The 19,712-nt window shown below is 49.1% G+C and overlaps 6 protein-coding genes across 6 annotated transcripts; 2 read left to right on the top strand and 4 right to left on the bottom strand.

Moving 5' to 3' along the window:
- Positions 1–145: 145 nt before the first annotated feature.
- Positions 146–992, top strand: FOBCDRAFT_220283 (DNA-binding protein). Its single transcript, XM_059609551.1, has one exon. It carries the CDS (start codon positions 186–188, stop codon positions 741–743), a length of 558 nt encoding a protein of 185 aa, XP_059464644.1. The 5' UTR covers positions 146–185; the 3' UTR covers positions 744–992.
- FOBCDRAFT_249474 (uncharacterized protein) lies at positions 993–6,158 on the bottom strand. The gene is made up of 2 exons (XM_031179646.3): positions 3,551–6,158; positions 993–3,501 (listed from the first exon to the last, which is right to left on the bottom strand). Exons 1-2 carry the CDS (start codon positions 5,790–5,792, stop codon positions 1,247–1,249), a joined length of 4,497 nt encoding a protein of 1,498 aa, XP_031045533.2. The 5' UTR covers positions 5,793–6,158; the 3' UTR covers positions 993–1,246.
- Positions 6,159–6,647: 489 nt separating this feature from the next.
- FOBCDRAFT_238758 (uncharacterized protein) lies at positions 6,648–8,412 on the bottom strand (the record flags this gene model as incomplete). Its single annotated transcript, XM_059610232.1, has 4 exons — positions 6,648–6,785; positions 7,051–7,691; positions 7,743–8,165; positions 8,235–8,412. 4 exons carry the CDS (start codon positions 8,410–8,412, stop codon positions 6,648–6,650), a joined length of 1,380 nt encoding a protein of 459 aa, XP_059464643.1.
- A 660-nt stretch (positions 8,413–9,072) lies between these two features.
- FOBCDRAFT_28154 (uncharacterized protein) lies at positions 9,073–9,665 on the top strand. Its single transcript, XM_031179649.3, has 2 exons — positions 9,073–9,252; positions 9,307–9,665. Exons 1-2 carry the CDS (start codon positions 9,137–9,139, stop codon positions 9,581–9,583), a joined length of 393 nt encoding a protein of 130 aa, XP_031045536.1. The 5' UTR covers positions 9,073–9,136; the 3' UTR covers positions 9,584–9,665.
- Positions 9,666–9,691: 26 nt separating this feature from the next.
- Positions 9,692–12,538, bottom strand: FOBCDRAFT_28151 (uncharacterized protein). The gene is made up of 4 exons (XM_059611605.1): positions 12,088–12,538; positions 11,522–11,963; positions 10,981–11,410; positions 9,692–10,923 (listed from the first exon to the last, which is right to left on the bottom strand). The coding sequence occupies exons 1-4, from the start codon at positions 12,447–12,449 to the stop codon at positions 10,001–10,003; spliced, it is 2,157 nt and encodes a 718-aa protein (XP_059464642.1). The 5' UTR covers positions 12,450–12,538; the 3' UTR covers positions 9,692–10,000.
- A 1,916-nt stretch (positions 12,539–14,454) lies between these two features.
- Positions 14,455–19,711, bottom strand: FOBCDRAFT_249471 (Rad4 transglutaminase-like domain-containing protein). The gene is made up of 4 exons (XM_031179654.3): positions 18,488–19,711; positions 18,152–18,156; positions 15,773–18,017; positions 14,455–15,722 (listed from the first exon to the last, which is right to left on the bottom strand). The coding sequence occupies exons 1-4, from the start codon at positions 19,414–19,416 to the stop codon at positions 14,783–14,785; spliced, it is 4,119 nt and encodes a 1,372-aa protein (XP_031045541.3). The 5' UTR covers positions 19,417–19,711; the 3' UTR covers positions 14,455–14,782.
- Position 19,712: the final 1 nt, after the last annotated feature.

Genomic DNA, 19,712 nt, shown 5'->3' with positions numbered 1-19,712 from the left:
ACATGGTGTGTGTTACCTCACTCAGAATTCTGCAGGGGCTGTATACCGAGGTAGAGATCACTCTCATGACGACACTCACGTGATATCGCGTTCCACTCAACGCGTTCCACCACGTACCATCTCTCAAACCACGAATTTCTACCATCACCACTTCTCCTCTCTATAACCCTCAACTCACCCCCACAATGGAAACAGGCCCTCTGATCCCCGCCTCCCAAGCATCCCATCTCCTCTCCTCATTCACGACCTTCCTAACACTAACCCTCCACACCCTCCTCTACCATCGCGCTCTCTACCCCAAAACAACCTTTCTAACGGCCCGAGCCCTTAATCTCCCCGTCCACCAATCCCGTCATCCTGGTCTCTGCACATGGATAAACGACGCTGTAGGTTCAGTAGCGGCACAGTTACGCAAAGGAACTGTACGTCGTATAGCCATTGCGATGCATGCTGCAAAGACCTTTGATGTGCTGGAGAGATGGGTCTTTGATGTTGATTTGTTTCCTGCTGGGTGGGGTGATAGAGAGGAGGCGACTTACAACCCTGCGTTGGTAGAGGGTGATGATGATGGTGTGGTGAATTGGACGGATGTCAACGAGGCGCTGAGAGGTGCTCTGAGGAGGGTGGCGCAAAAGGCTGAGATGATGCCTGATTTACCTGAAGGGAGCACTTTTACTGTTGCCGTTGAGCTACGTGATGATGCAGACACACCCATAGGTGTAAGTGTATCGGTTATCAGATGAACTTTGACTGACTGATCTAGCATCCCCAACATTGGATACCATCTCAACCAAATCTTCAACCACCAAACGATACCTCATTAAAACAAGGCTCTTCTCTTGGTGGTCAAAGTACAACCCCTATTCGCTCTGTCCAAGCTGGTCCTTTATTCTTTGAATGCTGGATCGAACAAAGCGCACCCGTAACCTCATGAAATTCACATATATGATACCCAACTTTGGAACAGATAGATTATCGTCATCATGACGCTTCATAACCTCTAATTCATATTGTATAAACATGACATCAATCCATTATTGATTGTCCCGGCCACCCATTCCCAGACCTGGACCAGTCTGTGCCATGCGACCCTGATCCTACCCCCTATTCCGACAAAGCCCAGAACCCGCCGCGTTATGTACAGCCCGGCCGTGGAAACATGACAAATATCTTGACTCATTACCATCAAAATCATTTTCAAACGCCCAAACAGCCTCCCAGCCAGCCTCCCAGAGGACAGCAGCGCCTACTCCGTCGTCCCCTTCAGCGCCGCGCGGAGACTCACCATCTCGCGCTTCAGTCGCGCGTTCTCCTTCTTCATCCGCGCTGTCTCGTCGCTTTGGTCGCGGAGTCGCATCATGAGCTCTTCCTTCTCATCCTTACCCTTGCCCTTGAGAGCCTTGACTATCTTGCCAAGCTCTCCATTGAACTTCTCATATAGTAACTCGTTTTCTGCCACTGCCTCCTTGTATAGCTGGTCAATCGCTCGCACCTTGGCCTCGGCTGCCTTGACCGTGGTTTCCATATCGCGCTGGATCGCATTTTGCTTGTCTTGTAGTTCCTGAATAGCAGTGGGAATGCGGTCTTCCAACTCCCGAACAGCAGCACTGACTCGTCTCATATCGACAGACTGGGAGCCCGGAGGTCGTGTATTGTTGACGCGTGCCATTTCCTCACCAATTTTGGACAGCTCAGATCTGAGAGAAGCGTCCACGTCGTCGACAGCCTGCTTCTCAGTGTTGAGTCGCTCTCGAAGCTTTTGCGGGGACTGTAAGCGGAGTCTCTGCGTTCCTCGCCTGGTTGGACTTGAGCTTGGACGGGGCGGTGATTCAGATCCTGGAGGCGCTGAGCGGTAGGGGCGCAATGTCGGGATATTAGTTGATGATAGGGTCCTTGAGTGCCTGTGACCTTTGGCTGGTGACGTGCGTCGTGTTGGCTCTTCTGAAAGTTCCATGGGACTGGGCGCCAAAGTATTCGGCGATGTAATTTGCTGAAACGGATCTGGAACATTCTCCTTCTGCTTGGAACCTCTCAACGTCGCTACACCGGGGCTAACAGGTATTCTAGACGGAGATGTCGCCTTGGGGCTCGCGTTGACCTTTTCTGATGTTTCTTTTGCGTCTTGAAGCGGTTGCGGTGATTCACCGTCATCATCGAGTGTAGTCGCTGCCATGAGACTCTTGAGGTCTGATAATGAACTACGCCGCTTCTTCTTGGGCGATCGTGGGAGTGGCTTTTCAGTCTCCGGCTCACCGATTGTCTCCAATAACCTATGAGAGCTGCCAGGTCTTTGCATTTCGTCAAACGCTCCTGCTATGGGCGGACGATCCTTGGAACCTGGGCGTCTCGACAGCTTTTTGGGCAATGTGTTGTCATCGATAGACCTTGAACGGCCTAACGATGCTTTAGATAAGCTGTTTACCTCGCCTGTGGCGGGATTTCTGTGCTTGCTGAGCTGTCGCCATACTGAAGGTCTCTCGTCTCTGCTATTTTGCCGTAACAGATTGTCGAAACCAAATTTGCGGCGCAGCGACGAAGTGTTTGAGGCCAACGAGGGTGTGTACCCCTTGCCACGGATCGCTGAATTGATCGACTCATATGTTGAGTTATCGAGGTTGAAACTGTGATTTAAGCCAGGCTCTTCAAAAATTCGATCGCAGTCTTCCACCAGACGATCGAGAAGGTTGATATAATTAGGAGCTGTTCCATCATAGACGAGCAGCTCTGCAAAAGCAAGTGTTAACGCTCCCCTGTCACCATCGTTGCCACACCCGTCCAGCAGATTGGCCAAGAGCTTGATGAGGGCAGTGAAAGCGCGACGATTCTGTGGCGCCATGTCTCCAAACAAAAAGTTGACGAAGTCCGCAAAGTCTCCAGGCACTCTCTTATTCACCCGCGCCTGGAGCGTATCAAGGGAATGCATTGACATGACAGGGCCAATTTGATCAGCCCAAGCAATGCGAAGGAACTTTTCGAAAGCAACAAATATGACCTCGGTGCCTAGATCGGCGGCGGCGTCAACGTCAAACGGGCTTTCAATCAGTCTGTTATATAGTTCGTTCACAGACAGCTCATCAACCACAGAGCGTTGGAGCAATGTCCGACCAATAATAAGACCCTTGCGGGACTGAAGAGCAGCAACATATGCAGTAAACGTCTGCTCTAGGCGTACTAATGGGTTTTCGGTCCTTGTTTCCTCTTGAGATACACTGTCCTTGCCTCCCCTTATTGAGCTGACAACAGATGCTTGGCTGTTGTTTCGGTGTATTGAAGGCACCTGCTTATGTTTTGAGCCCAAACTTGCTGTGTCGGAGATATGCACAGAGCTGCCTCCCCAGAAACTGGAGAGAAGCTTGACAGGAGAAGAAGCCAAGAACGATTTGGTCTTCTCCGCTCTTGTGTTGAGTAAGAGTCCATGTAGAGTCTTGGAATAATATGAGACGAGAGGTGCCGTCAATTGCATATTGGAGATACTATGCTGTGTGCTTAATAGTTGAATAACTGTTGCTGGTTAGCTCAGGGCTCTAGGGATTATCATGCTGATTCTCACCTCGTCTTGACATCGTGGGGAGGAAGTCTTCCAGAGCAATTTCGTCCTGGAACTGCCTCCCATTCAGCCCAACTGTGAGCATCGATACCTTCTTCATATCGTTCGTGGTCACGTTCACGACAATCTCGACACCGTAATGGCCTACAGGCGCTCCTTTAGTGCCCCTATCATGATCGACGACCACTCGAATCGGGGCAGGCTCCTTTCGGCCCTCGATGAGTTGGTCGGCGCCCTCCTGGAAGATAGCAGCGTGAAGTCCCAGATTGCTATCTGGCATTCGCGCTGATCGTAGAGTCCAGGTTGGGTCTTCTCGCTCTTTTTCCGAGAATCGAGCTTCGACTCTCGCTTTGACCACATCCTCTCCCCACTTGGCGGCTCTGGCTTCGTACATCTCTTGTAAGAGGAAACATCGTGATGTCACGGCCTTGCTGATGCGGTGCTCGCCTGGATGAGCTCCCCTCATTTCTGACGTCGAAGTCATCCAGAATAGTGTGCCATCTACTGCCTCAGTAAATCGCACGTCAGCCATGTCATGCCACCCTGTAAACACGAACTCATATGCCGCTGGACCTCCTGCTGCATTGGTCATAGAAATAAGTAGACCGGCTGCTGAAGGTTTCTCAATCTCACGAAGAAGCTCTCGTCCTGTCATATTCCCGCTCATCTTCTTGAGGATAACCACACAATCTGAAAAGAGTAGGAAGATGCCAGATTTATCCGACTGGTTGAGCAATGGCTGAAAAGGTGGTGCCAACTCAGTGAAATCGGCGGCTGCAATGAGACGTCCTTGTGGTTCAAGATTCAAAGGCCAGGCTTCAACCATATTTCGAAGTCTATTGGCGACATGAGGCTTGTCGGGTAAGGGATCGTCCATCGAGCAGATATTTGTAATGATGTCTCGTGCCTTCAACATGGGTTGTAAGGCGGGGTGTGTCATAGGAATACAACCAACGATCTGATCAATAAGCAAACTATAACGAGGAAGTCTCTGAACAGGCTCGATGAGAATAGAGCGTATCGTCTGCTCGCCAGCCTGAGCTACCCTCTGTTTGAAACTCGATTGCTGGTCGAGGAAAGAGTTGAGTAACGTGGGAAAATGTTGGCTGGCCTTGATATAATCCTGATAGCACTCTGTGAACTTCGGAAACCACTCCAAGAATAACCTGGCGATTTGTAGAGCACCACTTGGGTCTCTTGTTCTGCCCAGTTTGGACCCCATAAAGCTCATCGTAGGTGTTTCCATGTCTTTCAAGGCTTCTTCTTCGGTGTCGTCTATGATCCTCCGCATCTCCTCCATAAAGGCAGAGTTGACCTGAAGGATGCCATCTGCAGAACTGGGGAAGAGCTTCTCCAACTCTTCCTCGGAAGGGCTCAGACTACCAGGAGCTCGCGCTTGAGCGCTCTCTCGAAAATCGGCTGCGACGTGCTTCACCAGCTCCCTCACTTTACCCACATACCGCTCCTCGGTCTCCACCAATTCTGTCAGCTTCATGCGCAATTCCACCTTTTGATCTTTTAGAAACGACTTGCTTCGATTTAAGGCGGTCGGCTTGGAGGGCGCTCTTCGTAAACGACTAGTCGGCAGGAAGACTGGCTCTCCGAATAGCTTTATCAGCGGGGTGTATCCTCCATACTGGCGCAAGGTTGGGTCGAGGATATCGTCTTCGTCGTCGGGCACGTCCTCGAGGTCGGCGGCTTGGAGGGGCACGATAGCGCCTGGTGGGAGAACAAAGTCGAGGTCGACATTGCTGATATGTTGTGTCTGCAGAGCATCTTGTAACGTCTCGATGATGTCGGCTGTGTGGTCGCTCTGGACCATGTCCTTAACAATCTCGGCAGCATGTTGCTCGCTGAACAGAGTAGGTGCACTGCCTGGACGTCGACCTCGCGTAGGGTATAGGTTCTTGAGGTATGTTTTTACGCCATCGGGCAGCTCTGTGAAGTACTTGAAGAGGGCAAAGGCGAGAGCGCGGTAGACCTCATCGCCCTGAAACTCGCGGGGTAAATGGTGGACGACGCCGTAGAATGGAGAATTGGGCGAGATTGTGATTCGAGGGAAGCTCTGGAAGCCGGCGGGGGTGAAGACGTGGACTTGGACTCGAGAACTGTTGAGGGTGTAGTTTGCGGTAGTCGAGGGCCCATGGAAGAGTAGCAGAGGAAGATGGCCTAGCAACGGATCTGCGGCGTGGTATAGAGTGACATTGTCAGACGACAGCGCCAACTCCTCGGTAACGCGAACCATGGCGCGGTGTCAGAATTAAATCCGTTGGTCAAGAAGGGACCCGATGTGTGTTGACGTCGATGTTGACTTGACTTGACGGGCGGTGGTCTCCAAGTTGGGCCGCAGATGGACAGCGATTCGACGAGAAGCGATGAACCAATGGCCCAGCCCAAGATAGACTCAAGCCTAACTAAAGTACAGAGACGAGAGAGACCTTTTGGATATGAACGAGTCGCCTCCTCCCTCGTCACGGACACAGAGATTCGCGCATGCGGGCAAAGTCGATCTAGTTTTCGTGGGGGGTCGTTAAGAAGAAAAAAAAAAAATGGTCTAGGATTAGAAAATGAGACAAGGCAAGGCAAGACAACCTAAACAAAGACAAAGACGAGGGTTTAGTTTTGGAGGTTTGAGCTTTGGCCGTAGTCGGGCGGGAGCTGGGAGTCAACAAAGGCCCAGAATCGGGAGCGGGAACACAAGCGAACAAGTGGGTCCCATCGGTTTCGAAAGTAAACACACCAACCTACCTAAGGTAACTGCGCTGGGCCCAGCTGGAGCCCAAAAACCCACTAAAATTTACAGGTCAGGTCCCTACAGCACGATACGATACGATACGATCGTGCGTCACACAGATTCACTTTTGATGTTGCATTCAACCAACAGTTGATCAACAACAACACGCGATAGCAACAACAAACATTGTTACTGAATCAGATTGTATCATTGTTGTTATTCACGGCTGCAGCTAGTATGACACTAATAAGTACCCAAGTTAGTAGTCTCTTGCTCTTGGTACCTTTATATATTTTGTGTCCCAAATGCACTCGGTGGCCTGGACAACAAAAAACCTAATCTCGACAACAGCGGTCAAACACAAATTCAATGCTGACCATGCCCTGGGCGGGGATCAGCGGGAGCTCCCTTGCCAAATTCCAAGGCATTGACCGCTAAACTTGGAGAAGAGGGCCCCGCCAATATAAACCTGAAGTCTCCATAGACCACGTCTGACGCGTTCAGCTATTTCCGACAACAGACAGGCCTTTGTACATATATGATTGCCAAGGAATATAAGTTCACTGTAAATGAACTATGATATACGAATATGGAATGTCCATTTCTGATTCTGCTTCATGCAACAACTAAATCTACGGGTGCAGGTGGCAGGTGGCTATTCTGCCGACTCTCCCTTAAAAGCCCGAATAACCTCTTCGGCTCCCCGTATCCCACTCCTCACCGCACCGTCCATATACCCCTTCCAGACCAACGAAGTCTCAGTACCTACAAAATGCAGTCTCCCAACCACCTCACGCAATGCTTTCCCACTATCACTCGTCAACGTTCCCGGCATCATCACCGGTGACGGACAACCCCAAATCCAGGGCTGCTTGATCCACTCCTGCAAGATGATATTGACAGGTTCGGGTGCCTTTACACCGACACCACTGAAGACTCCGTTGAACTGCTCGAGCACGATTCTTCGTTTCTCTGTATATGACCACTTGGACCAGTCTCTGCCTCTGTCACCCACGACAAAGCAGGTGATACTGTACTGTCCATCTTCTGGTGAGCATGTATCTCGTGAGAAGTGAATCGGCCCTGTCTCGCATTCTATGATGCCGCTGAAACCAGCGTCACGCCACCACGGCTTGTCAAAGACAAAGATGGCTTTAGACGTACAGCCTAGTGCAGTGCTTTCACCTAGTGTCTTTTTGCTATCTGGAAGCGGCGGCTCGAAATTGATAGAAGGGTAGAGACACGTGGGAACTGAGACAATGACTCTCTTGGCTCGGAAGTTCTGCTTAGGGTTGGCTGTTTCGATCAAGACACCATCAGAGCCTTGTTTGATTGTCTTGACGGGGCTGCGAAGTCTCACAGCCGTCTCTGGGAGCTTTGCTGCTAGACGGATCGAAAAGGTCTGGTTGCCTGTTTCTTGTCAGCTAAAGGCTCACTTCATGGAATGGTTAAGGTACTAGCCTTGTCTGTTGCGCAGATATTGCCCCCCGTCCTTCTTGTCAGAAGCCATATTATCCAAGCCCGTACCGCTGCGGATATAATCGACCATGAACAAGGCGCTGACTTCATCTGGCCCAACACCCAAGAGAGGACTCGTAGCCGAATCAGCAACAGCAGGACCAAGTTCAGGACCCAGGAACTTCACACTGAGTTGATTGAACGTCATAGAGTCCAGCATCTCAGCTTCGGGATGAGCTGAAGGGTTCTCTGGGTCAATCTCGTCAACCCACTTGTTCAGCTTTTCAAGGAGTTTCTGAACAATATCAGCTGCATCTGGAGGTACAGGCATTCCGGTACCATGTTTTATCTTGGTAACGCCGCCATTTACCTCCTGATGCAGATTGTAACCAGTGGCTCTCTGCTCGATCAGATCAAATCCAAACTCTTGCGCAAGTTTGTATATCTCGCTTTGGTTCGTATCATTGAGCCAAGCGGCGCCCAAATCGACCTTACCTCCCAGGTGAGAGGCATCGACGCTCAGAGTCTTGCCGCCGACTCTGTCGCCGGCTTCGAGAACGATAACAGAATGACCAGCTTCATGTACATCGACAGCGGCGCGAAGACCAGAAAGGCCTGCGCCGACGACGACAACGTCGACTTTCTCGGGCTTGTGTGAATTAGTAATCGTCATTTTAGGATGAATGGCAAAGTAAAGAGGAAAAGAGCAAAGCTGCTACTCTGACATATTTATACGCTACACAGCAAGGGGGCCAAATCCTTCTTGAAGCTATAATCTGACATGACTGAAACAGGTTGGTAGTTGTACACATTCCTTTTAGGTCTGAGCATCTTACTCATTGTCGTACTGTTTGTGAGAGTGAGATTTGCTCATTGATCGACCCTGATGAGGGGAGAAGGGCAGCAAAAGCAATTTAAGCTTCTTTTATCTCACGCTTGAAGCGATGAACCCGCGCTTTTGTAATATATATTCCCTTTTAGATTTATGATCCGTTACGCGTTTTAATTTATGACAATTCTTTCCAAGAGCGCTCAATTCCGGCTTTTCGTCCCTCATGATAGAGGGGCGCCCGAGATAAGATGTTCTGACAGATTATCCTTCAACATAGGTAAGCGTATGTCTGTACCTGGCAATCTGATTATATCCTGACTCACATTTATTCGGAGTCGTCATAAAATCAATTATATACCCGTATATCACTCTTTTTGGCAAAGTTTGCCTCATAAGCCCATCAATGTAATTCATTTATCTCAGCCTCCAAACTCCAACGGGAGATCTTCACGTGGACCCAATGCCCACTTCACTCTTAGCGCGTCATGATACACCCCTCCTCTCTCCTACACTAAACAGTCTCCCTTTCAACCAACACAATCACTAGAAACAAACTATCATCACAATGTCAAGCCAATCAGGCGGTATCACAGTCCAGTACAACCCTTCCCCAACAAACTACCGCCTCATCGAACTCCCTCCGGACCTATTATCTCTTCTCGAATCCGACGATGCACCCGTGTAAGTCAACCCCTACATTCACTCTCTTACAAGTATTATACTCATCTTAGTCAGATTGACCATGGAGTCCTCTGATTCGTCGGCTGTTATCAAAACGCCTACAAAGACGTATGCTCTTCGTCAGAAGAACACTTCAAATGCTCTCATGCTCCTCTCACCTACGCCTTTGCCTGCATCGTCAGATGGACCCCTCGAGCAGGGTGTCTCTATCATTTCGACCATCAAGGAGACTGTGGAGCTAGATACTGTTCCTGATGTGTCTGCTGGCACTACGAAAGGATTTGGTGGCGGTAAGGGGAAGTGGCATGAGCGATTTGGGAGAAACAGGTAGTAGGCTGTATATGAATATTATGATACGCTTTGATTACCTCAAGAATAGGCAATGCGGAATATGAGTCAAGGTATTGTCTTCCTACCATTACAGCATACAAAGCCCGTCACTTGCCAATCAAGAGGTAGGAAGTATCTCATTAAAAGAAATTAACGCCGTCTAATAACATGACGAAGACCCCAGTTTCGCAGTCCATGAAGGAGATGATGCTATTCCACAAAATACATGCAACACCCTACTGAATCCATAACTTTGCTCCCATTTCTCTGGCCTTCAGGCTTCTTGCACCACTTGCTAGAGAGTACGTGGTGGTCACATTGGCTGTGTTGCTCTTGATCCCCTGCACAGTCGAGTTTCTAAAAGGGCACCTGTCTGTCCTCTCAACTGAACCCTTTCTCTCATTAAGCCCAGTCATCGCTACCCTGGGCCACGCCAATTCTCCATTGGGTCAGGTTGCCCCATCATGTAAAATGGTTCAAAGTTTGCCAGTCCTTGAAAGTTTAGCCCTGGCATCGCCGGGCCCGGATCTCCTGGTGCCACTGGGAACGCTCCAGCCTGGGGCTGTTGTTGTGCTTGTATTGGTATTCCTGCCATGTGTTGTGCTTGTGGTACCGGTGGAGGTCCAAGTGGTGGTGGTACTCTATTACCAAGGCGAGCAACTGCATTCTTGAGGCGACGTCGGATCCCTATATGTGCCTGATCATGGACTTGGTTCTGCAGGCGGTCCAATGCAAGAGGAATTTGGGGTTCCCCTGGTCGCCGCCGAGCATTGTGAATGTCATGGGCATCGTGGAGTTGCTGGGCGTAGGCTTGGGCGTGGTCATGGGCTCGGGCATGAGCTTCCTGGTGCCTCAATAAAGCATCGAGATCTTCTTGACGAAAATGGTATGGGTTGTGTGCCGGTCCATGCTGTGCCTGTGGCTGCTGTAGTGGAGCATCGAAAAACGGCCTTTGTCCTTCAAGCGGCAGAACCGGCGGCATAGGCATGAAGTTGACTCGATCCCTAAATCTCTGTCCAAGCTTGTTTTTCCGCCGCATATCGTCCGTCTTGACCCTTTCAGACATGTTGAAATCCAGAAGTTCGGGCGCTGATGCAAGTTCTGGATTCTCCTCCAAAACCTTCTGCTTAGCTGCCTTTTCAGCCGCATTGACTTCGTTTTCGTGACGCTCTTCAGCACTCTCGAATAAGGGACAGTTGCCTTGCTTGCCACCTCGCCTCTCATCGTTGAAATGATCATAGTCACAAGACTTGGAACAGACGTAGCACTGAACGTTACCACAGCCTTTGCGGGTGCAAGTCATCTTGTTGCAGCCTTCTTCCTTGATAAAAGGGGTGTCGCCTACCAAGACATAAGCAGTCAGTATAAGAACGAAAGAAGCCTGAATGGACGTCATACACTTGTTGCATTTGCGGATGAGGGCTCTCGACATAGCCTCTTCTACCTCCCGCCGCAGGTCGACACCTCTTTCGATGGCTGCCTCCTGACAGGTTTTCGGTATGTGTGTTTCGTAGTTACAAAGCCGGCAACTCGTGATTTTGCAGTCGTCGTTTCGGCACCGGAATTCTCTGTCGACGTCAACTGGCGGGTACTCCTCTGCATAGTGACAAAAGGGGCACTTGGCGAGGCCGGGTAGTGCAGCCATGCGCAGATTGGCCTCTTGTTCAATTCGATCGATTGCCGCAGTCAGTTTCTTATTCAAGAACTTCTGGCGCTCGCTATAAGAGAACCCAGCCGTACACCCAATCATGGACATGCATTCAAGTTCGTACTTTGAAAGGCCAATTTGTGTCTCTGCGTGTCGGCGGGCGCAGTTGATACAGAAAGGCTAAAAGGGAGTTAGCCAGAGTTTTCTTGCTAATACAGAGCAACCCATGACATTTCCCAAATTTACAGAAGCCTTTTTAAATATAGTATAGTTGAAATGGGGAACACTTACGTGAGGATCATCGCCTTGACAATAGACGAGTCTGTTCCACGGAGTATCAATAAAGCAACACCCGCACTCAGTTACTTCTCCTCTTGCATCTGCCGACTCAAGGTTCATCCTTTCGGCCTCCTCGGCCAATGCTTCTGATCGACGCTTTTCAACTGCATCCCACTGCAGTAATCGAGCAGCCTCGAGTTCCTTCATCAATTCTTTCTCCCAGTCGTTGGAGCAGGTTTGTATGGACGCGTCGATCCTCTCTTTTCTGTATCGCTGTACCGGCACTGAGGGTGTCTTCTTCAATTTCCAAGGCAATGGGTGATGGTCGCTTGCCTGATTGATGGCAGTATTGATGGCAATAAATGTTGGGAAAAGGCGATTTCCGTTGTCAGAAAGGGTTTGTTGAATGACCTTGACTGGTACCAGTGGGAAATCTCCTGCGATCATTTGCTTGCTGTGTTAAAGTTAACTGGATAGCTCTCAACCCTAATCTCGGTCATGCTGGCACGAAGCTCTAACACCAAAAGCCACCCACCTAATCATGGATGATATGCGGTCGAAAGGGGAGATAAACTTACATAGTGGCCATTTGGGTACTCTTCGGAGCAATGACTTGTCCTTCAAGGTTACTGTATTTGCGCTTTGCTTCAGAGAGTCTATTCTGTAGTTTCTCGACTTCGTCTTCGTCATCTTGTCCCTCGGTTGTGCGCTTCCTCTTGCCGATGGCCTGTTTCGATCGCTTTGCCTTTTGATATACTTGCCCAGACTCTTGGAGATCGAGGAGATGATTGATCACTTCATGGGGGACGAATGAGAGAGGCCCAGCAATTGTCTGGACATAGTCGAGACAGATGTCGGGAAATAGAGCAGTAACTTCTTGTATGCAAGTATCTTGTAGAGGCGGAGATGATTCTTCTGTCTCGCTTTCGGGATCCTCCATCCTCGTGATGGTGAAGTTCTTTGGCTCTTTGTTCACAAGCAAAAGTTGAAGCCTAGGTTTGAAGGCCTAGGTTTGATTATAACGGTTAGAAATGATATGAAGACAGAGGATTCATAGTCTCGAAGAGCCCTGCTTTTTGTTTATGCTCTGGCGGTGGGTCGATCTGTATCACTTCCATTCCGCGAGCTTGTGAATGATGTTGCCGCCAGCTGACACTGCTCGAGCAGACGTCCTTCACAAATAAATGCTCTGGTAGGTGCAAAGGCATATGTAGTAAAGAGAAGATGCAGTGGCAGTGGGGGACAGAAGGAGTTAATTGCGACAGTGATTCAACACTTGCAAGGACTGTCACATAAGTATAGTACTAAAGATGTTGGCGTCGCACCTTCGCACCAACCCTTCACTTTCACTCCGAGACGATGGCCTCTTCCACTTTTCACGGCTCATCCGAAATAATTTCGTGCGCAAAGGCAAATGAGAATCAAGGTTCGCCGTGAAGAGGTGACTGAAAGACAAGGGCGGCGTCTACGGTGATAATGACGCCACGGCTAAACACGAAAGCTTATGTCCATGATTGTAAGTGGCACTCTTCTCTGGCGATGAAAGGATTCTGAGTAAGGTGTACGAGAAGCCAGCCCGCGACTTTGCGGCGTGAGGAAATTTTTGACTTGTTGTTTGTTTGCTCAAGAACATGAATGAGATAGAAGAACCTCGATATTCTTACCTGCGGCAAAGATACTGATTCTGTAGGTATTTCGGTGAATACTCAGCACAGTGGAAGCTGTGCTTAAGCTGCTCGATCGTATTTCGATTTGCTATAAGTGAATGATCGAGGCCGTATCGTGATGTTGAGATTGATTAATTCGACGTCGGTTGAAAATGGTCGGTCGAGTGATGGATGAATTTAGAGAATAGAAGAGAAGAGAAGGTTAAGAGGCGTTTGGGTTTCTCGCTTACAATAGACGGGAAGAGAGAGAATGAATGACCAGCTCCTTCTATCCCTTCTTTGTGCTTTATTCTAAGACTCCATCGGAAAATGGATGAAAAGCGATTAATTCATTGCTCAATGATCGCACTATCGCAGTTTGAAGCTGCCTCGTTTCAAACCCCCGCTCGCTTCAATAGAGTAGAGGTTCGCAGACAATGAAATGGAAGATGAAAATAGGAAATAGGAACTATGTAAGGGGAGAGAAGAAGTTGAAGAATAGAGAGTTAGAGGGAGGCGCAATATGCCAGAGGAAGTGATATGTCCAAGGATTAATTCATCAACCATGGGGTCCAAGATTCATAATGTTGGTATAGCTTCATGAGAAAGTAGGTAGACGCTCACGAGATGCGGAGTAAGAGTCAGACGAGATGGGAGCTGAGCGAGCGAGCGAGCGAGTGACGACAAAACCAAGATATAGGATAGAGGCTACAACACTCTTTGATTGGAGTTTACGAATTCGACAGAGACATGCAGGAGAAGGGTCAGTCTTGGTGATGGAGTAATTCAAGGGACAAAGAAGCCCAAGTTCAGAAAAGATGACGGGCGAGGCCTTGGGTCTCGTGATGGATGGATGGATGCAATGTATTGGTTTGTAGGTTGGTAAATTCATAAGCTGTCGCACTTGGGTATGATACGATGCGACATACAATTTCAATGAATGGTAGCATTAATCGTCTAGCCTGCACCTAGAGCTTGCCTTAGGTTGCTTTGCCTTAGTACAACAGAGCAAAGCAACGACGGCGTTTGTGGCGTATAAGGTTTCTTCGGAAGGGATCAAAGTCAGTCAGTCAATCAATTAAATCAATCAATGAGATGGCTTCCGTCAAATGTAGGTGGATGGATGTGGATGGCCAGATGAGGGGTTGTCAGTTGGTCATTCAGCTGAATATACAACCCAATAACTCCTTGCCAGGTCAAATATCTGCCCATCATTTTAGCCTAGAAGGTCTATTCGCATAATCCACACACTCTAGGAGTAGATGCATTAGTCTACCGCATAATGCTGAGGAAAGCATATTTACATGATACTGTATAAGATCGATTCGCCAAGAACTATTCAACTGTCTGTCCTCTCGCTCTATAAACTTGCCACCTCAAGCTCTCCTAGGTAGTTGAAACATTTCAGTTTCTAGTTACACAAAATTCATATCCCATCAAACCGCCAATGCACAGATCCGTGGTTTGTCGGCCCAAGAGTTAATACTCATTTCGAGAGCCTATAAACCTCGCAATCGGATACTTCCCGTCCCTGCAAACTGACAACTGACATGCATTAATTATCATTATTCGTACCATCACATTACTCTCACATAACACAGTGAGCCGAACCGCTCAGGGGCCAGTCCTACTCATCGTCCTCAGATTCAGCATATGAATCTCCTACCTCATCTTCTTCTTCCATTGCATCTTCATCATACGAGACAACTTTCCGCCCGCTCCGTGTTGACCGTCTCGTTGCACGTCCAGCTGAAGGCTTTTCCTTGGCCACATTTGCTGGACCTCGCCTCCTTATCCTTGCACTCGTTTGTGGCGGCTCAGACTCCGCCTCGGATTGCGGATCCAGTTTGGGTTCCTCTTCCTCTTCCTCTTCATGCTTCAGCCCTGCATCAAACTTTGTGTTCACCGGTCGAGGCTCCGGTTCAGACTCCGACCCTGCTTCGACCTGCGATTCCGGGCTCGGTTCTTGTTTGCTGTCAACCTCCATCTGCATCATTACTCTTTGCTGATCTGCGCCATCGTGCTCCATCACTAGCCCATCATCGCCGTCGTCGTCCTCATCAACAGCAGGGAAGAAGCTCGAAGTGTGGTGAGCCTGGGGTTCCTCTTCCTCCTCTTCTTCCACATACCCCTCTGGAAGAAATCCGCCAGCCATCTCTTCATCCTCAACCTGTGGTTGCTTCTTGGTCTGGACCGAGTCTCTAGCATGTCCAAACACTGATATTTCATCAGTAATTTCGCCATACTCTTGTCGAATTCGTTCCGCAATACGCATGCCCATGAGGAAGCGACGCCATTGAGCTAACGCCTTCTTTCGTCGTTTCTCATCTTCTTTTCGTGCGCGCTCTGCCTCATCCTTCTCGAGCTCTACCATCACCATGTCGTGGTTCTCTTCAGCAATCACAACTCCCTGGATAACAGGCACAGCCATTCGGTGACCAAATTCAAAGTCCACAACGGCTTCCGCATAGTCGATTTGTAACTTCTTACAAACACGCATAGCCCCTCGGAAGGGTACATGCACAGCACCCTCAGGGCACATATGTTCAGCAAACAAATCGATATTCCTGCAGCTCGGTTAGTAGATTCGAGTTTGAAGAAGCAATCGGCTACATACCCGTATTCGTTCTTGGGGATAACGCCGTCCTTGATCGGTGGTGGAATGATCCAGTCGGTTTGCTCCCAGCTGTAGAGCCCCTGCAGGACCTTTTGTCCTGTGGCAGCTTCTGCTTCCATGATTTCTCGCCGGCGATTTATCGTAGCTGCGCGGTAGGGTACCCTCTTCAATGGCTGCTCTCCTGCCAGTGGTGCACGTCCCTGTTTATGCCAGGTCTCGGCACTCTTGACGTTCAGAACATCGCTGCGAAGGAACACGTCCTCATCCTCGACCTTGCCACCTTTGCCCTTGTTTTTGAACACTTTGACACCCTTGGCTCCAGGCCTGAGTGCCTCTTCACGCTTCAAGTGCCGCTCGAGGACAAACTCCTTGGACTGCTTGTAGTATTGTAATGTCTCCTGGCCCTCCTTGATCTCCTTCTTTTCGGGCTTGGCAGGCTTCAGATCTGTTGCTTCTTCCATCTCATCGACTTCGGTTACAGGCTGGTCTTTGCTGCCTCTAAGATATCCAGATATTGCGGTTTTGAACCAGTCAAACTGGTCATATCTCTTAACCTTCCCATGACGGTTGTAGACGGGGACTTTCTCTGGTGTCATCCTCACTCCCTTGGTACGGCCAGGAAGCATATTCCGTTTCAGATATCTGACTGTGACATCCTTGCCGGTTCCATCTCGTGAATAAGCCACGATGTATGCCATGATTTGACGTGCTTTGTCGGCCTTGGCTCCACGGGGTTCCAATGATTCGATGAGATCTCGGTTTGTTCCAACAACGTTTTTGACGATAGCATCAACGGGCAGGCATTTGTTAGTGACTGGTGATATGACTTCTGTCCAATAGTGTGGGAACTCCATGTCGGCGTCATATTTTTTGGTCGGTGTCTTAGCCGATGTCTTCCTTAGCGTGACATCCATCTCAACGACAGATTCATCATCAGTGTCCTTATACTCAAGCTCCAGATCATCTGGGTCGCTTTCAACCTCAGTTTTGGGTCGTGTTTTCCGTGTCGGATTTCTCGTGGGCTCTTTCGTTTTCTTCGTTGACTTCTTCTTTGCCGTAACCGCGCTCTTTGTCGCCGTTTTCGCCTTCTTCTCGGGTGTCTCGTTTATCTGATCCGCACTTACACTCTTTTCTGGCTCGGCCTCCTCAAGTTTATTCCATCCAAAGCCTAGACAAGGCAAGTTTGCGACCATTCGTGCTTCGAGGTCCAGTCCACGAAGCAAAGCTGTAAATAGCTGGGCGCCTACATCTCTACTCCCTTCACATGTTCGCGCATGATGTCTGAAATCCTCCAGGTTTGAGATCTTCTCACCAAATTGCTCTGGGTCATGAGGTTCGACTTTTTGCGCTTTCGTAAGACGGTCTAATCGCTCAAGGGACATATATCCCCATTTCCTCAACCCTGGCGCTGTGACTCGAAAACGCTGTTTCCACCAAGCTGACAATGTTTGCATAAGTCGAAATAGGGGGTCTCCATGACTCATATCAACAGCCCCCTCTTCCAATCTCTCAGCCTCTGCACCCCAGTCGCGCGACTTTCGATCCTGGACCTTTTTGCCTTTACCTTTCGATTTTGCGTTTTCCTTTGCTGGCTTCTTAGGTGTCGGCTTCTTTTCTAGACCACTGTTGCGCCTCCATCGATCCACCTCATCCCAGAGTCTTGGCGGAAGATGAGAGATCATAGTCGCCTGGACTTCGGGATCACAAAGCCATGCATTTCGGATAGCATTGTGCCATAGAAGCAACATGACGTGAACGCAGTGTGTGGCATGCCGGACCTTCCTCTCACGTTTTGAGGGTCCCTTTCTGTCGAATGTGTTTGTGAGTGAGATTCTGGTGTCCCTTGTAAGTGTCAATTCCAAGTCCCCGGAAGTTACCGGGGCGTCTGGTAATGGTGCAACTGGTGCTTGGACATCCTCAAACTCAATGTCTTCATCATCCTCAGAATCTTCTTCCTTGCCTTTCAGTTGATTTGGTGGCATAACGTCCTCGAATTCATCTTCTGACAACGATGTCAAAGAGCTTTCATCATCATCATCATTTCCGAATCCATGGAGGATCGAGTTTGAGTTAGGTGTCGCAGATGCGTCCAAATCATCGTACAGTGTTGCTTTGCGCCGTGATGAATCGGGCTTCTCTTTGGCTGCTTTTGATGCTCTGCCTTCTCCAGGTGGTGGCGACTCACGCAAGCGTTTGCGTGGTACTAAAGGAGGCATCTTGATATCATAAATAAGATTGTCGCATTCTGCGAAGTAGGATTAATTAAAGCTTGATGAACGGCTTAGACTAGAGCGTGGTGGGTACTTCGTCATAGAAGACGGGAGAACGGGAGGCAGACGCGCAATCACGTGGTTCGATTAAAGAGGCAGCAACATGAACTTGGGCTTCAAGTCAATCGTATCAGTAAGCAAAATGTTTATTTGTTCGAAATCTAAGTAATATAATTAAGAGTTTATATTCACCAAATAGCACCTGCAGTGTTTTTGACTTGGAAATCTTTGGTAGAAGACCTACAAATCACGGTGGGAACACGTACGATAGGCAATTCAGTACTATCATGTTGGAACACAGATGAACCAATGGAAACCACGAATATGGTGGGAGACCATTTTCTCAGTAAACAAAAATATTGATATCATTCCTCTTGGTATCAAATTGCCCAACGCCAGGCCATGTATCTCTATAGGTAGCTAATCCATAAAACACAACGCTCACGCCTCAATCAGGTCTGGGGTAGCTGGTCCAACGCCACGCAACAAAACCACAGTATTTCCACTCTGCAACGCCGTTCCAACCTTTTCGTTATACTCCAAAATTCTGCCTCCTTCAACGTGGAAGACGCGAAGCTTGTCCTTCTCGTCTGAACTTTGGTTGTTGATGTTTTGTACCTGCAGGCTCCTTGCTGCAGCATCCAGAACTCGGCCAACAACCCAATCCTTGTTGTAGAAGAACTCCCCCTTAGGAAACTTGGCTTTTGCTGTTTCTGCCTCGGCTTCCACATAGATATACACTCTCTTCTCAACAGGTGTCTTGTCGTCGCCTTTGGCTGTCTTCTTCAGGTTGTTTACAGCAATGATACGTGCTGAGGCAGAGCTTGGCTTTGGTTTGGGCAAAGCTCTGCCAGCTTGCTCTTTCTTTGCTGTACCCCATGCGCGCAGTTTGTCGAATGCCGTCTTTGTCTTCTGACCAACATCGAATTGCATAGGCCGAGCCCCGATGGGTACTAAATTACTGCAATTGTGGTCCTCCTTTAGACGATGCTTCAGGCAGTAATCTCGGTTGCACGTTTGACAGTGTACACCAGGCGTCAAAGATGTGCCGATTGTGGTCTTGCATTCAGGCGATGCGCAAGGCTTTTGGGACACCTTGTCCCTTAGAATCTTTCCTTGTCCAATGCTTGGCTGCGCAAGCTCTCTCTGGCGCTTTCGCTCCGCCCACGCACCGGGATTTGTACATTTATGTGCCCCTTCGCTTCGGTGATCGAGACAAAATGTCTTTCGGCATGATTGACAGAAAAAAGGGAGAAAGTCGAGTTGGTTGCAGTAGTCATATTCGCAGTGCTTGCCGATCAGCGCGGCTTCGTTTTTGTCGTGCATTTCGACGTAGCTAGTATCCTGAGCTTCTGGTGTGTTTGATGACGCCATGGTGAAGGTGTTTCGTATTTAAAAATGTTAAAATGGCGGTGTTACCCGTAGGCAGAGGTGTTGTCGCAAGTGCTCGTGTCAAGATGACAGATACAAAAGGCGGCGGCGAGGAAACGTCTGGAAGGGTCCGTGTATGACCAAGCTTGGCAGATTACGAACGAGTGTGCCACAAGTTTTGACACGTCGAAAGACAAAAAGAATGAGGCGCGATTGCAGAGAGAAGAACAGAACAAGGCCCCGATGGGCTTTTGTGAATCATGCACATAAATCACGAGTAAGAATCACAGGCGTGTTAA

Source organism: Fusarium oxysporum, chromosome IV, assembly GCF_013085055.1.
Source record: "Fusarium oxysporum Fo47 chromosome IV, complete sequence".
In the NCBI taxonomy this organism is placed as follows: domain Eukaryota; kingdom Fungi; phylum Ascomycota; class Sordariomycetes; order Hypocreales; family Nectriaceae; genus Fusarium; species Fusarium oxysporum.
Note: the sequence above shows the minus strand (reverse complement) of the source record. Positions and strands in the feature narration are given on the sequence as shown.